Genomic DNA, 17,448 nt, shown 5'->3' with positions numbered 1-17,448 from the left:
AACACAAAAGTCTTCATGCCAGCAGGACAACGAAGGGAGCCAGTCTAGTTTCTCTAGGGAGGGCGTTCCAAAATCTGGGAATGAACTCTCCTGAAGAGTTCAAAACCCAGGCAGGTTCATATGAGGGAATATGGTCTTTCAGATAGTTTGGATCTAAGCCATATAGGGCTTAATAGGTTAACAGCACTTTGAATTGCACCTGGAAAGACAGGTAGCTAGTGGAGCAATTGTGGAATGCCGTCTCATCAGATGTCAAACAACTACCGTATTTTTTACTCTATAGGATGCACTTTTTCCCCTCCAAAAATTAAGGGGAAATGTGTGTGCATCCTATGGAGCGAATGCAGGCTCCTTGGCTTCAGCGATAGCAATGCGAAGCCTCCGAAGCGCAGAGGGAGCCCTCCCTCCGCGCTCCGGAGGTTTCGCGTTGCTTTCGCTGAAGCCTGGAGAGCGAGAGGGGTCGTTGCGCACTGACCCCTCTCGCTTTCCAGGCTTCAGGGATAGCCACCTGAAGCCTTTGGAGCACAGCGCGAGTTCCCGCTGTGCTGCGCAGGCTTCATGTTCCTTTCGGTGAAGCCAGGAGAGCAAGATTCCTGGCTTCAGAGAGGGAGAGCTGCACAGTGCCCCTTCAGCCAAGCGGGAGGAGAAAAGGAAGGGGCTCCGTTTCTCCTGCCGCTTCGCTGAAGGGGCGCTGAGCAGAGAGGGGGAGAATTTTTTTTTCTTGTTCTCCCCCTCTAAAACAAGGTGCGTCCTATAGAGCAAAAAATACGGTATTTGACTTTTAGAAGACATCTGAAGGCAGTTCTGTTGAGGGAAGTTTTTAATGGTTGATGTTTTATTTCATGTTTAGTATTTTGTTGGGAGCCGCCCAGAGTGGCTGGGGCAACCCAGTCAGATGGACAGCATACAAATAATAAAATTGTTAATTATTAACAAGGGAGTCGTATGCGCCCTATAACCAGCCCTAGTCAACAATCTGGCTGCAATTATTTGAACCCGTTGAAGTTTCCGAGCACTTTTCAAAGGCAGCTGCACATATATCCTGTTTAGTTACAGCATGTTACAATAATCTAAAGTGTGTGTCACTGATCAAATTGGGTATCTCAAGGAAATGGGTGCAGCTGGCAAACAGCAAATGCGGTCCTGGCTGGCAAATGTGCTCCTGGCCACCCCAGAGCTTCTCTAGCTTAGTATGGCCTACTGGCAACTGCTTTCCAGGCAAAAAGGTGTTTTACACCACCCAACTCATTCTTCGAATTAGAGATTGCACCTGGGACACTGCCTACAAAACATAGGATCAATCCTATTGAGCCATGACTCCTCCCCAACAGAAAAAAATTCTGCAATTGCTGACAAATCACAGGAAACAGGGAGTTGAGACAGTTCCCACTTACTTGGCTGCTATCTAGGGAATATTGACTTAAGCAGTGTGATACAATACGCTTAACAATGCAGATATTGGCAGTACTGATAGAAAAGGCCACAAAATAAAGCCTGGTTTTCACTGAACAAGGGCAGAATGTTCCATATTTGTTACAAAGATAAGTTCTATGTAAGGAGACACTTGCTGATAAGGAGTTGGTACAATTGTAACGATTGACACGACATTTTATAGAACGCTTTCTGAATTTTCCCTGTAGCCCTTCTGACAGGTTTGTAAGGTAGGCTATTATCTCTGTATTACAGACTTGCAACACTCTTGAACTGGGATCATTCAAGGTCAACGGTTAGCCACTACACCAGCTGTTAAAGCTGGGAAGAGAACACATACATAAGCTAACACAACTCAGTATATTATCTCATGGGTAGACTCAAAATAGAAAGTCAACAGCTAAAAATGCAGCTGTTGCTACACTATGCTGGATGGTGCATTTACTAGCTGGATAAAGTTTTCTTTAAAATGTAGATTCGGGGCCTACAAAGACATTGAAAAGTACCAAGTTTATTTGCTTTAAAAAATAATACATAAAATCCAAGTATTTATGAGTCTGAAGCTCTAGTCTCTGCTTAGAAACTTTTATTGATATAAAGCACAGGACATCTTTCTATATCTTGCTGTATACCTTTTTAAGCTGTGGTCGTACTTTTGTGGTTCGTAGCAGGTACAAAAGGACTGGCGGCTACTTCAACCCTAGGTGTAGCAGCTTTCGTATCGGAGCTGGACCTCCCCAGTATCCCCTAGAAGAAATATTTCAAGGGTTAGAACTGGGATAAAGACCACTTTAAGCTTCATCATCCTATTCACCAAAAAAACCTTTTGTATTTAATGTTGGTGCTTTCCTTACAATCAAGATTCCCTTCTCACATTTGCATAAGTTATGTAACTGGCATGACAGAATATAAATTGAAATGGTTGCTATTTGCTGCAGTGATGACTTGTTCATATAGCTCATGTTCAATCTGAGATGTAAAATTTGGAAAGCAAGGGAAAAAATTGTGTTTTTTTAAAAAATGGGGGGGGGGGGAGACACTTAATACCTGTGTTTGTTTTTAAATACACATTACCCATCAAAAACACTTTAGGTTGGCTGCAGGAGCTGCCTGCAGCCAATCAGAAGCTACACTTTGGTTTCCGAAGGTTTTGGAAGTTGAGTGGACTTCTGGAACAGATTCCGTTCAACTTCCAAGGTACGACTGTACGTATAACTTTGTTTACTATAGAGTTATCCTGTCTGGTATATTAAAAGTACACTTTACCCCAATAATAATTGCAAGTCAAATTTAGTTACAAATGGAGCTGCAAGCTGCTGAACTGTAACAGAGCAATCCAAACCCCTGAATCGCAGTGCGGAAGGAGTTTTGGATAGAGTGCAGCTGTCTCTGCTCAATTCTGCCTGGTTCTGTCAACAGTTGAGCTCCACTGTCAGGGAGTGCCACTGGGTGTACCCACCCAAACAGGCAGGCAGAAGCCCCTGAAATTGGGGTGTTCTGGGGCTGGCACGAAAGTTGCTGTCCTTTGACAGCAATGGGCCTGATCTGGGCATCTTTGCTGCACCAGCCTGAGAGATGGCTCAGTAAAGGGCCATTCTTCCCTGCCTTGACGGCCTCCAACTTGGATCTCTTTCAAAGAGGATAAAACAAATTGATGGAGGATCTGAATACTTAACTGCTGGAAATGGCAGCTTCTAGGAGGTGGTTCTGCTTGTGGGCTTGCCATGGGCAGCAAGTTGTCCAGATTCTGGACAAGATGAGGGCACTGGTGTGATCCAGCAGACTCTTGAGACCCTAAAATTGGGGCGATGGCTGTGTCCAGCCTCACTATGGCCAACCCAGGTGTTAGGTCTGCAGTTAAAGCTATCCCTCTGAAAAATGAACTTGGCAAGTCAAGTTTCCCTCTCTGCAGCTATGTAAGTCGAAAGCTGCGTCAAACCATTTGGAACAGCAGATTGCTAAACTTTTTTTTAATTTAAAGTGCTTGTTTGGTGTAAAGTAAAGGTAAAGGGACCCCTGACCATTAGGTCCAGTCGTGGCCGACTCTGGGGTTGGGGCGCTCATCTCGCTTTATTGGCCGAGGGAGCCAGCATTTGTCCGCAGACAGCTTCCGGGTCATGTGGCCAGCATGACTAAGCCGCTTCTGGCGAACCAGAGCAGCGCACGGAAACACCGTTTACCTTCCCGCTGGAGCGGTACCTATTTATCTATTTGCACTTTGAGTGCTTTCGAACTGCTAGGTTGGCAGGAGCTGGGACCGAGCAACAGGAGCTCACCCCGTCATGGGGATTCGAACCGCCGACCTGATCAGCAAGTCCTAGGCTCTGGTTTAACCCACAGCGCCACCCGCGTCCCTTTTGCTTGTTTTGTGTACTTCGGCATTAAACTGATAGCACATATAGAACTTCCCTCTATCAAAGCGTCTTTGAAACACATAACTGCATCTTTAATTCCTCCCCCAATATAAGATGTTAAATTTTCTCTATGACGGTCCAAATGGCTTTTATTTTAGACATTCACCGTTCAGACGAAAACCTACCTGTGCAGTTAAGAAATGTGCACCTGGTTTGCTGCACTGCACAAACCTGTGCCGCAAAAAGTGCCCATGCATTTTACGTCGGTCAATTTTTCCAAAACCCGCGCAAGTTAGTTTGGCTTATAGACACAAGGGATACTTACTTCAATAGCCCATGCCAGTAAAGGAATGGCATGAGATCAGCTTTCATGTGAAAACTTGTCAGCCGCTCCTTGCTCTGGTCAAAAGGAAACGTTTCTAAAGGCTGCGCGCTGTAATCAAATTCTGCCAGGATCGCACGGTTGTAGTTGGTTACCAGGGGACAGGATGTGTATCCATCATACTATAAAAGATTTTGTGGTGTACATTTTACATAATGGAACCAAATAAACTTCACTTGAATATTGCAAAACAATTTCTCAGGTTTCCCCAACCCCCGAAGGATCCCTCCAGTCTGCTTATGTCAAGGGCCAGATTCGATGAAGTGAAGGGCCGTGAGGGCTGACCTAAGTTTTTAACCTTTTTTTAGGATTGAAGCTGTTGAGCTTTTTAAAGGATTTTACCTCAGGACATAAACTGCCACAGGGGCCAGATTAAACTGGCTAACAGGCCAGATTAGCCCCCCAAACGGACTTGGACATGCCTGGCTTATGTAAAATACAGTGGTACCTTGGAAGTCGAACGGAATCTGTTCCAGAAGTTTGTTCGACTTCCGAAATGTTCGAAAACCAAAGAAGCTCCTGCAGCCAATTGAAAACCCCGTTGGACGCTTGGCTTCCAAAAGAACCGAACACTCACTTCCGGGTCTGGGGTGTTTGGGAGCCAAAACGTTCAAGACCCGGGCTGTTTGAAAACCAAGGTATGACTAATAGCCTTTGTGTAATTCTATCTCTTTACCTCTTTCATACAACATGGTATATAAATTATTAAAAATTAGTTTGGAGATGGTACTTAATGTAGTCAGATTAAATCAAATAAACAAGGAATATTCGGTGTTATGCTGGAGGGGATGCCAGGAAACAAGGAATTATGTTCACATGTGGTGGGGGTGTAAACGTACAATTTTGGGGGGCAAAGGGTGTTTAAGGAGATAACAGAAACCACTGGGTTAAAGCTGACCAAAAGTCCAGAAGTAGCATTATTATCAATTTATGATGGGGTGGAAGGTTCACAGGCTAGGAAGGACTTGTTCACAAATTTATTGACAGCTGCACGAATTATTATAGCGAAGAAGTTGAAGGGGCAAGCAGAATATAGAATGGAAGTATGGTATAAAGAGGTGTGGGATATAGCTGTTAATGATAAATTAACATGTGGCATTAAGGCAAAACAGAATATTCAGTAGAAATTATTTTGAGGAGATATGGAGGGTGTTTGTAGAATTTGTACTGTTAAAATGGAAAGGGGTCAAACCACTGCAAGAGGTGTTGAAATTTGGGGAGGTTGCTTAGTTACAATGGAATGGTCTCAGTAGTGGGATGCACATTTTTATTCTTATTTATTTATTACTATTAATTTGTCAAAATAAAATTTAAAATAAAGATGCAAAGAGAGAGTATACCTCCCCAGTATGCAGTTCTAATTATGATGTTTTGTCTTTTTCTATCGGCTTGGCTTACGTCCAAAAGCAGGGATATAATGGCAATGTGGAAGTTCTCTTGCCTGCTGTTGTATGTTAGCAGTATTAAACAATTAAGATTGCAGAAAAACCCATAAATAAATTTGCGAGAGTTTAGCATATTATAAAATTGTTGGGATGTTATTTTTCCAGAAAATGCAAGAATCCAACCTTATGAAAAGCATAGGCACAAATTATACCTGTTCTTGTATTGCCAGTATGAATGAATGAATGAATAAATAAATAAATCTGGAGTGGTGTTTACGAAATGCAGTTGGGCCATGATAGCAGAGCAGCAGAAGAATGGAACCTTGTTTTAATTAAATGGATTAATTTAATGCTCCTAATTGGGGGCTCCTCACACCATATTACTAGGAAATATCATTTGCCAATACTCGTGTGGCCAGATACATGGAGAGAGAGAGATTTTCTTAAAACCATTTATATACCACTTATCTCTCAATAGTCTCTTAACTGGTTTACAAAGGTAAAATAATAATAATTTGAAAATATAAAATCAAGCTATAATTAAAATGCTTGCTGGGTTTTTTCTTAAAAAGTCTTCAGTTGGCACTGAAAGTTCAGTCTGACCTGAATTGGAAGGGAACTCCAAAATATTGGGCCCACAATACTCATTGTACAGATCCTGGTGGGTATTAGCTGTGCTTTTGCCAAAGAACTCTGTGATAGGGCAGGGATATAAGAGATTAGGCGGTCCTTAAAATATTCTGGACCCACATTATTAAGAGTGGGGCTGCCCTACGTCCTGATTTTTCAGGATATGTCCTGGAATTCACCTCTGAAAATGGCGTCTTAGATTATTTTTCATAAATCAGGCAAATATCATTGAAAACTGGCAACGGGGGTGAAATCATACCCAAAATGCCACAAAAATTCTTTTAGCTTTTGCTGAAAAAGGTCAACAATTTTGGGGGCTTCCTTTAAAAACCTCAACAACTTTTGGGGTGTCCTGGTTTTTATTTTTTGAAATATAACTAGCGCAAACTTTAGAACACTGGGGTTATGCACTGGTGACTGTCTGTCCCTGACAACTGTAGGAGCAGCTTTTTGCATCATTTTTTTTTTAATGCAACTTAAATATCCCTGCCCACACAATGCTTGAGGATGACCTGTTAACAAGGCGTTTTGAATTTGGGCGAGAACCTTTCCAATCTTTAATAAGTTAAAGAATACTGCCTCAAAATATGTTACAAAAATTAAGTCATTACCCATGGGATCGTTATTAAAAACATAATTCTTGATTCGAAGTGCTAATACTACTCACTTAATGACCAATTAATTGAATTAACCAGCTTACCTTTTTAGCTGGAGACTTGCCCTTCATTACGCAAGAAATGGTTTTATCAAGCACACCAGACTGGCCAGCTACAGAAGAGATAATGGTTTGTTTACATTAGTGCCGCAACGTTTTTCTTCCCGAAATAGGAACACTAGAGTCTAAAAATAAAATTCTATTTTTAAGTGCTACCCCTTGAAACATTTCTCAGCGTATTCCTCTTATTGTTTTTATTTATTATTATTTAAGCTACTCATAGACCACTTAATTGCCAAAGTTTTTAATTGATGCTGGGTTGCAATTTCTTTTTCTGTCTCAATTTCCAAACAGACCAACACAGCTTCCTCTGTTAGAATATCCACTAATTTGTACCATAATTTAGTCAGTGATAAAATAGATGGACCCTGGTCTAGCTAAAATTGGTTGTAAATAAGTCCTATTAATTCGTTCTAAGGCATGACTAACTAAAGACCAATGCTTGCTTATAATAGGGCAGATTAGAGAGAGCAGTTGTGTAGCTCAGGAGCAGAGCAGAGAAGACCTGAAGAAATAATAATAATAATAATAATAATAATAATAATAATAATAATAAATTTTTATTTATACCCCACCCTTCCTGGTTCAAAAACCGGGCTCAGGGCAGCTAACAACAAATTTAAAACACTTTTAAAACATTTAATTATAAAAGCAGCATAAAATACAGTGTAAAAACATGAATAACAATAAAAATAAAAAATCAATTAGATAATCCCCAGGGCTAGCTGGCTGAATTGGTCTGAGATCTAATCCCTGGTATCTCTAGTTTAACAAAACTGGAGCTTCAGATACAAAGGCTGGAAAGGCTGATATCTGAGGCCTTGAAAAAATTGGGCTGGAGTAGAACAAGTATGGGAAACCTCAGGCTCAGGGACTAAATCTATTCTAACTCAGCTACATTAGTCAAAAAACAGTATTTTGAATGCGTTATGAACATGCAACACCAGATGGCGCCAGAGAGCAAAAGAATTTCTGTGTGATTTTTCCATAGCGTTTTTTCCCTTTTGTTATAACGATTTAATTTTAATAGCGTTTTTTTCCTGTGTGTAGATGCACCCTTGGTCAGTCAAATAAACTTTTTTTTAAAAATCCTATTTCTGATCTTTCTGACATCAGATCCATAAAAGGCTTCTTTCAGTATAGGAAGCTTAAGACTCAGTGTTTAAGGCCAGATTTGCAGCAAGCATCTATTATTATTTATTTCAGGTATTTGTATACTGCTTTTCTTCAGATATCAAAAGGGGTTGCAAAGAGAGCGAAAAAGGCTACATTAAATAAGAATTAAATGTAGTATTTATGTTAACACAGAATTAAGAAAAAAAGGTAAAGGACCGCTGAGCCAGTGTGGTGTAGTGGTTAAGAGCGGTAGACTCGTAATCTGGTGAACCGGGTTTGTGTCTCCGCTCCTCCACATGCAGCTGCTGGGTGACCTTGGGCCAGGCACACTTTTTTGAAGTCTCCCAGCCTCACTCATCTCAGAGTGTTTGTTGTGGGGGAGGAAGGGAAAGGAGAATGTTAGCCGCTTTGAGACTCCTTAGCGTAGTGATAAAGCAGGATATCAAATTCAAACTCTTCTTCTTCTTCTTCTTCTTCTGACAGTTAAGTCCACTCGCAAACAACTCTAGGGTTGCGGCGCTCATCTCGCTTTACTGGATGAGGGAGCCGGCGTTTATCCGCAGACAGCTTCCGGGTCATGTGGCCAGCATGACTAAGCCGCTTCTGGCGAAACCAGAGCAGCGCATGGAAACGCCGTTTACCTTCCCGCCGGAGCGGTACCTATTTATCTACTTGCACTGGCGTGCTTTCAAATTGCTAGGCTGGCATGAGCAGGGACCGAGCAAGGGGAGCTCACCCCGTCGCAGGGATTTGAACCGCCGACCTTCCGATCGGCAAGCCCTAGGCTCAATGGTTTAGACCATAGCGCCACCCGCGTCCCTAACATTGAATTAACATTGAATCAGTTAATTGCAAAAGCCACTCTTACCTACAGCTGCAGCCGTCTTTGAAGTGGGGAGGTTAGTGCAGTCTCCGATCCCAAACACATTTGGGTATTTCTTGTGTTGCAATGTCTCCTTGTCTACATCGACCCAGCCCCCTGCATCTGAGACCGGACTGTTCAGAAGTACGTTTTGGGGTCCCATGGGGGGTGTGACATGAAGCATTTCGTACTGCATCCAGAGAAAGAGAAAGGAGTTCAAGCAGTGTTGGATTTACATATACCGTATTTTTCGCCCTATAGGACGCACTTTTTCCCCTCCAAAAATGAAGGGGAAATGTGTGTGCGTCCTATGGGGCAAATGCAGGCTTTCGCTGAAGCCTGGAGAGCGAGCGCACCGACACCTCTCGCTCTCCAGGCTCCAGGAAGCTATCTGCAAGCCTTGCACGCCCGGGGGGAGTTCCCCCAGGCGCGCAAGGCTTGCGGGTGGCAGCCTGCAGCGCGGGGCACGGGGCGCCCTCCGAAGGACGCCCCGTGCTTCGCGCAGGTGTCGGCAAGCCTTGCGCGCCTGGGGGAGATCCCCCCGGGCGCGCACGGCTTGCGGGCGGCAGCCTGCAGCGTGGAGCACGGGGCACCCTTTGGAGGACGCCCCGTGCTTCGCGCAGGTGTCCGCAGCCTGCCGCCCGGCACGTAGGGCGCCCTGAAGCAGAGCGCCCCTCGCGCCGGGCAGACATCGGCCAGCCCCACAAGCTCAGGGGACAGCGGGGAGGCGCAGCACCGCCATCCCACTGTTCCCCGACCTGGTTTTGGGGGGGAAATAAAGGGAAAAGAAATTTCCTTTATTTCCCCCCCCAAAAGTAGGTGCATCCTATGGGACGGAGCGTCCTATAGGGCGAAAAATACGGTAAGCTAAACAAGCTGTAGCTTAGGGTCCCACTCTCTTGGGGGCCCCCAAAAAATTTAAAGGGAAAAAACCACCGGATGTACATTTCCAAAATATAAGATAAAAAACAAATAAAATAAAACCTTCATACAGCAACAGTGTTTTGTGTTGTGTGGGCTCCTAGGATGTAAGTCATGGGCCCGGCCTGCTAGTCTGCTCCCTAAAATATCACTGGTTTGCTCATTTCTATATACAGGGTGCCTACATTCTGCATGGACTGGTTGCATGACAACTTGTGCAAATGGCTTGAGATACCTATTATTTCCATAAATCACCATATAGCATATATTCAACACAAAAAACAGTGACTATTTGTTGTTTGTCAAAGGACAGCTCGACATATAAAGGACCCCATTACCTTCAGTAGCTTAGGGCCTCATCAAACCTAAATGCGGCCCTGAGTTCAAGCACAACTGTATATTAAACAGCACAAGATATTATGGGCTGTCCAGTGAATCCACTGGATGACATCACGGAAGAACGTTGCCTCAGGAGAGTGAGGAAAATTCTCAGGGATGATTCACACCCTGGCCGGCACTTTCTTGATCTCCTGCCCTCAGGCAGAAGATATAGAAGCAGGATTAGTCGCACCAACAGGGTAAAGAACAGCTTCTATCTGTGGGCTGTTAGGCTGCTGAAGGAAAAGATAACAACAGGGCAACTGGCTTTCGGGTTTGGTGGGTGTGCGTCAGTGAATGAGGGGAATTAAGAGAGCTGAGTTGGGGGTGCTCGTGTAATCTCACTGTATACAAGTTGTACAAGTGACAATAAAGTATTTCAATTTCAATATCTGATACTATAGATTAGCATGAGAGAGAGAGAGAGAGAAATTTCCCTTGCTAAGATGCATTTATGCGACTACAGCTGCAAGGATGTTGCTTGCCCAGAAAAAGAGAAATAAGAAAAGAGAATAAGATGCCGACAAAAGCGGACTGGTCGATGAAATTATTGGAGTAGATTGACTTTGAAAATCAGAAATCAGGCGGATCAAAACTTCAACAGAGAATGGGACAAATATAGATCATATTTAAAAGAACACTGGAAACGCTTGAACTCTTTGGCAGGCTTTGAATAACTCTTGCAATGTTATATAAAGACTTTGGATATTTTGGAGAACCGTAATTTGAAGGAAATATTAATATGCGGTGGATTAAGATTATATATCTGTGGAGGGGAGGAAGGAAATCTCAGGATTCAGAGGAATCTTGTTTTAGTTTAAGATGTTTTTTTAAAAAAAGATTAATTGTGTGATTTATTTTGTCATATCAATAAAAATTAATTCAAAAAAGAAAAAGAAAAAAGGAATTCCCAGAGATGATTGTCGTGTTTTTAATATTCTGTTGGGAGCCACCCAGAGTGGCTGGGGAATCCGACCAGATGGGTGGGGAATGAATAATATTTGTTGTTGTTGCAATTATTATTATTATTATTAAGATAATGTCCTTATAAAGTTTTCCCCCCACTTCTTCACTGTATCAACCATTTTCACCTTCTCACATCACATACTTCGATCAACATTTTGATTTACTATTTCTTGCCTTTTCTAACAAACAGGAAACCAATCCAGGTCACAAACAGGAAAATCACGATAGTCACAGTAATTTGCTTTGTACATAGATGCACCTGAAAAAATCTCATTTTGCTGACCTGATAGACCTCCGTCTCCCCACTTTTGTCCAAGTTCTCAAAGACCGCTTCCTGTTTATCAGCTCGAACTTCAACAAGGTTGTATTTGTAGTTGACTGTAATGTCCCTCGATTTGATAATCTCTAGCAGAGCATCGGCATACTTCTGAACACCAAAAATCACTCCAAGGGCAGTATTGAAGATTATTTTGGCTTTCGGTCGTTTCCCAGTCTACCAAGAGGATAATTCAAAAGTAATGGTTCAAATCCATAGTTATGAGTGGCAAACCAGAAGCAGGAGACAGAATGCTATTTTTTACAACACCCACCAAAAAAAATCCAACATAATTTAGTACAACTTTTTTTGGGAAAGGGTGGAATTCAACATTGCACTATTGCACACACACCATCTACAAAGCAAAGTGCAAGCCTTTCTTCAAAACAATTGCTTTAGTCCTTTGCAAATATATGCAGACACAGCTGGAAAAAAATGTGATTAATGAATCAACGTAATTGCTATAAGAATTCCAAGGTCTAAAATACAAAATAAATGTACAAGGCAAACGCATACATAAGTATATCAACCACCTGTCTGAAATAGTACAGGAGAACAATCCTGAAGCCATTTTGACTCTCCCAAACTGACCTCAAATATTTCTCTGCAAGGAGGAAGGAAATGGGAAAAAGCTTTCCAATGGTCTTTTGACTGTAGGGGCTTAACCCTCCCTTGTTAAATACAGTTTGGCAAGTAAATAATAATAATAATAATAATAATAATAATAATAATAATAATAATAATTTATTTATACCCCGCCCATCTGGCTGAGTTTCCCCAGCCACTCTGGGCGGCTTCCAATCAAGTGTTAAAAACAATACAGCATTAAAAACTTCCCTAAACAGGGCTGCCTTCAGATGTCTCTTAAAGATAAGATAGCTGCTTATTTCCTTCACAACTGAAGGGAGGGCCTTCCACAGGGTGGGTGCCACTACTGAGAAGGCCCTCTGTCTGGTTCCCTGTAACTTGGCTTCTCGCAATGAGGGAACCGCCAGAAGGCCCTCGGCACTGGACCTCACTGGACCTCAGTGTCCGGGCTGAAAGATGGGGGTGGAGACGCTCCTTCAGGTATACTGGGCCAAGGCCATTTAAGGCTGTTAAGCTGAGCGCACTATCAATATGCGTAAGAGATTCAGGAACTAAGTATTTACCATCCCAAAGGAATGACCAGGCTACCCAGATAATGCAACCAAGTAGGGAATTATCAGGTATCCTGGCAGACAGGAGAGAAGCAGCACTCAATTTTTTGCCTCCTTCTGTCATGTATGTATGATTATTTTTGGGGGGTGGTGGTCTTGGGCTAGAGGGTGTGCAATCTCAAAAGTCTATATAAGGGCTTGCACACCATTGTTTGGGGTTCTCCTCCCTCCTGCATGTGGTGAGTGGGGACCCTGTTGCAACAGTTCCTTGAATAAAGATCAGGCTTACTAGCCGCTTTGCTTCTCAATATACTCTGGTTGGCCTCTGTTATTTCCTCCTACCGATAGGGAACCCACTTAAGGACTCTATATGGGCTTTGGAATACCCCATAAGGGAAAGGGAGCAGCTTTTTCTTATAACATAATCAAGGGACAACCTCCCCTGCCACCATTTTTCTCAGCAGAGGAGAGAGAAGTCCACCCTAATAGCTAAAAAGTTTTTGTGAACAGAGGCTGAGAGTCCCAGCAGTTTAAAAGAGCGTAATATCTGTGCAGATGAAGCTCTGGCCCTTTTGCATTGCAAAAATCTTGCCATCTGCTCAAGCCACAACGCAGATCTATCAAGTCTGCTCAGCTTCCAGTAACAGACAGCGCATACCTTTCTCATGTACGCCTCTGACAAGTACATGATCTTTTGCGGCGCTCCGGCACATTTCACGGGTGTGTTTGGAAAAGTGAAGATGGCATTTCCTCCCTGGAAATCTTGCAGAGCCTTCCAAGTTTTCTCCACAGTGTGAACGGAATAATTGGAGCCTATTTTAGGAGTGCTGAAAGCTTCGGGCAAGCCCTTGATCTACAACAAAACAAAATTAGCTGCGTAATATTTAATTGTGCCAGGCGCGTGGGAAATGCAAATTGAGAGTGGCTTCTTTCCAGGTACGTTATTAAACCCGTTGAGTATGGGAGGAAAGTGCCAACCTCTGTAACATAGTAACGCAATTCCTATAGATTTTCTTGGGACCGAGATCATGCTCAGAGCTATTACATCAGCATTTATCTTGATTCAGTACAGTGGTACCTTGGTTGAAGAACAGCTTAGTTTATGAACGACTTGGATTAAGATCGCTGCAAACCCGGAAGGAGGTGTTTTGGTTTGTGAACTTTGCCTTGGAATAAGAACATGTTTCGCTTCCTGTTGAGTGTGTTCCATTTGTAAATTGAGTACCCCATTGCTATGGGAAAGTACGTCTTGGTTTAAGAACGCTTTGGTTTAAGAATGGATTTCCGGAACGGATTAAATTTGTAAACCAAGGTACCACTGTAACTGGTAAAATATTCAGATCAAGTCTTCACATAAACAACAAGGCATATTATTGTGTAATATATCACATGGAGTCTCCTGGTTGGTATATGCAAGCAGTGAGTAACCTCCAGCTCTCTAGATGTTGCTAAACCACAACTCCCATCATTCATTGGGGCGTTGGGCATCTTTTAACTAGAGGCAATAGGAGTTGCAATCCAATAACATCTGGAGGGTCGCAGGCTCCTGTCTTGGATATTAACTGTTCCTCAAATTACTGATGCCTCCCTGAATGTATGAAAGGCTATGGGGTCATAATTTGGTAAAAACTGCACATGCGTTGGAGATGCAATAGGGATAATGCTTCTCTAAAACATGTTTTTTCACTGTCCTATATTGATAGATTTTTGGCAGAAGGTAACTGAAACCATCAACAGAACTGAATGGAACAACCTTACATGTACAGAGCAAAATATCCTCTTGAATTATATACCCAGCACATGGAACCTTACAAAAGGACAACATGGGTGGACTCTCGGTGCCCTTACCACAGCAAAAAGACTGATCCTGATGAACTGGGAAAATAAAAATGCGGCTCCCTTCTACGATTGGATTGAAGACTTATACAAACTTGCAACATATGAATAACTTGCATATAAACGCAGACTTTCCATGGACAAATTCAATGATATTTGGAATCCATTCTTACAAATACTGTAATAGGTTAAGATCTGGTAAAGTACAATAGCAGCCTCGTAAAATATACAATTTTGGGGGTTCCCCCGCCCCCCTTTGTTTTCCCTTCTGTTTCTCGGGTTCTGTTTCTCTTTGTCCTTTTCTCTTTTTTGTTTGTGTCTCACCATGTTTGGTGCCCATATAGTCATGTACTTTTTGAACTTTCAATAAAGATTTTTAAAAACCTGCACATGCGTAAGTTAAAGAAGCCTTCCTCCACATAACATGAGCAGTCTGAAACAGAGAGCAATTGACTTGTTTCTATTTTTTAAATAAAAGAGGTTGTATTGTTGATGAGGGAAATGAAATTCGATTCTGGATGTACTTCTAAACATGTCCAAAATTCCACCATTAACTGTCATATTCTAACATGCACTGTGAGTATTCTCCGATTTGAAGAAAAGTTCATTCATTCTCCCACTGATCCCATGCATGAAGCGAGTGCTAGACCTTCAGATATATTCAACTTCTTAAGATAGACCACCAGAGGGCCCCTGCAGGCCTTCTCTGTTAGCCTTCAGGAAATACAGTGGTACCTCGGGTTACATACACTTCAGGTTACATACGCTTCAGGTTACATACGCTTCAGGTTACAGACTCCGCTAACCCAGAAATAGTGCTTCAGGTTAAGAACTTTGCATCAGGATAAGAACAGAAATCGTGCTCCAGCGGCGCGGCGGCAGCAGGAGGCCCCATTAGCTAAAGTGATGCTTCAGGTTAAGCACAGTTTCAGGTTAAGAACGAACCTCCAGAACGAATTAAGTACTTAACCCGAGGTACCACTGTACATGCAACTTGTCTTGTCATGATCACCATCTGGAACAAACAGTCTGCATGCACACACTCCCAATTAAAAAATAGTTTCCTCACAGCACCCAGACCCTGAACATCCTGGCCCCAGCCCATCACAGATTCTAGTACACTTAAAACCATTGAAATCGGTGGTATTCAAAGTGCATTAAACTCTGTGTTGGATTGTGGATACCGTAGTTTTCCATGTACAAGATGTTGTTTTTCTATTGTAAAATAATGTTAAAAATTGGGGATCGTCTTATACACGGATAGTGCAGAGTGGGGACGGGCGATTGGTTTCAGCCACTGCGGCAATTGGGTGGGTGATTGGCGGCTGCTTGCGGCGAACGGTTAGGCGATTTGTGGCTTTGGCGACGCATGCGATTGTCAGCGTTGGTCAGGCGGGTGAGCGATTTATGGCAACCCCCCCCAAAAAGCTCAAAAAATCTGGGAACCCCCTTCCCCATTTTCTTAATTTGGAATCCCCCCAAATAGGCGTTGTCTTATACAAGGGGGCGTGTTATAGACGGAAAAATACGGTATTCTAAGTGCACATTGGCTCCACACCTGCATGCAAATAACTGCAACGTTTTCCAGACTGAAATGCCTTCCAGGGATGAATTTTTGGTCCGTCCACCCCCCGGCCAGTTTTGGGAAACAATATAATGTCTCAAGGAAAAACCAAAACATGATTTTTCATTGGTGTTAGTTTTTCCAGCAGAAACATTTAGAAACCAGCCAGCGGGGAAGGCTCGGCCTTCTTTTAAGGCAATTTGACTCTCCAGAATCAGAAAGTGAATTTTCAGAGCACCGGAGTGCATTTCAGTGGGGCTTACTCTCTGGTAAGTGGGCACTGGGCAGCAGCAGCTTTCTCCAACCTGGTGGACTGTTGATGTTTTGGAATATAACTGCCACAGATTCTTGCTTTTTTATTTTTATTATTAATATTCTGTTGGCAGACGCCCAGAGTGGTTGGGGAAACCCAGCCAGATGGGCGGGGAATGAATTATTATTATTATTATTATTATTATTATTATTAACAAAACAACAATGTAATGACATAATTTTGGGACCACTTGCAAACATTACATAAGCTATGTCATTTCACCACAGCGGACGGCTCACTGCGAAAAGCCAAGTTACAGGGAACCAGGCAGAGGGCCTTCTCGGTAGTGGCGCCCTCCCTGTGGAATGCCCTCCCACCAGATGTCAAAGAGAACAACAACTACCAGACTTTTAGAAGACACCTGAAGGCAGCCCTGTTTAGGGAAGCTTTTAATGTTTGATGCATTACAGTATTTTAATATTTTTTGGGAAGCCGCCCAGAGTGGCTGGGGAAGCCCAGCCAGATGGGCGGGGTATAAATAATATATTATTATTATTATTATTATTATTATTATTATTATTATTATTAAGTTGAATAATGCAATTTGCGGCAAGATTGCAGCAGAACAGAAGCGGCGCTGCATAAGACAATGCAGAACGGGCAGTAAAATGATGCCCAAAGTAACTCTTTGTATCCTGCTTCACACCAGAGTTTTTACCAACAGAGACTTTTTTAAAATAAAAAAAAATACCTTTTCAAAATGTAGCTGGAGCCCAAGGGCGATGATCAAATACTTGTAAGATATCTGTAATATAAGAAAGTCATTCATTACATTGAGCATCTTTGCCAATCTATGCTACAAAGCTGTCTTTTCACAAGCTTCATTGACCATTAACCCTGTGGATGTCTACTCACATGTAAGCCTTATTAAGTTGAATGGGACTTGCTCCCAGGTCAATGTATGTCTAGTATTGCAGCTTCAAAACAATCACACAAGGTGATTGTAGAATCTCCTACGACACCCCGTCTGGAAGCAATGGCTTGTACCCAACTCCTGATCAGAGTAGGCCCATTGAAATAAATGGAGCTAAGTTAGCCATGTTCATCAGTTTCTTTCTTTTACTTTTTCTTTGTGACAAAGTAATAATCATAAATAAATAAGAATAAAATGTGCACCCCACCCCCGAGACCATTCCATTG

At 42.6% G+C, this 17,448-nt stretch overlaps 1 protein-coding gene across 2 annotated transcripts in view; it reads right to left on the bottom strand.

Moving 5' to 3' along the window:
* Positions 1 to 2,000: 2,000 nt before the first annotated feature.
* SQOR (sulfide quinone oxidoreductase) overlaps positions 2,001 to 17,448 on the bottom strand; it is a 30,377-nt gene continuing 14,929 nt past the window's right edge. For both annotated transcript variants that reach the window (XM_083586810.1, XM_083586811.1), the window contains exons 4-10: positions 17,000 to 17,053; positions 13,254 to 13,448; positions 11,424 to 11,633; positions 8,882 to 9,065; positions 6,883 to 6,950; positions 4,111 to 4,289; positions 2,001 to 2,178 (exon numbers count right to left, since the gene is read on the bottom strand). In XM_083586810.1, coding sequence (XP_083442936.1) covers positions 2,121 to 2,178; positions 4,111 to 4,289; positions 6,883 to 6,950; positions 8,882 to 9,065; positions 11,424 to 11,633; positions 13,254 to 13,448; positions 17,000 to 17,053 — 948 coding nt within the window. In that variant the 3' untranslated portion in view covers positions 2,001 to 2,120. The remainder of the gene's footprint in view (positions 2,179 to 4,110; positions 4,290 to 6,882; positions 6,951 to 8,881; positions 9,066 to 11,423; positions 11,634 to 13,253; positions 13,449 to 16,999; positions 17,054 to 17,448) is intronic.

This window comes from Podarcis filfolensis (genome assembly GCF_964270895.1).
Source record: "Podarcis filfolensis genome assembly, chromosome: 14".
NCBI lineage: Eukaryota > Metazoa > Chordata > Lepidosauria > Squamata > Lacertidae > Podarcis > Podarcis filfolensis.
The sequence above is the reverse complement of the archived record's forward strand: the minus strand, read 5'-3'. Positions and strand labels throughout refer to the sequence as shown.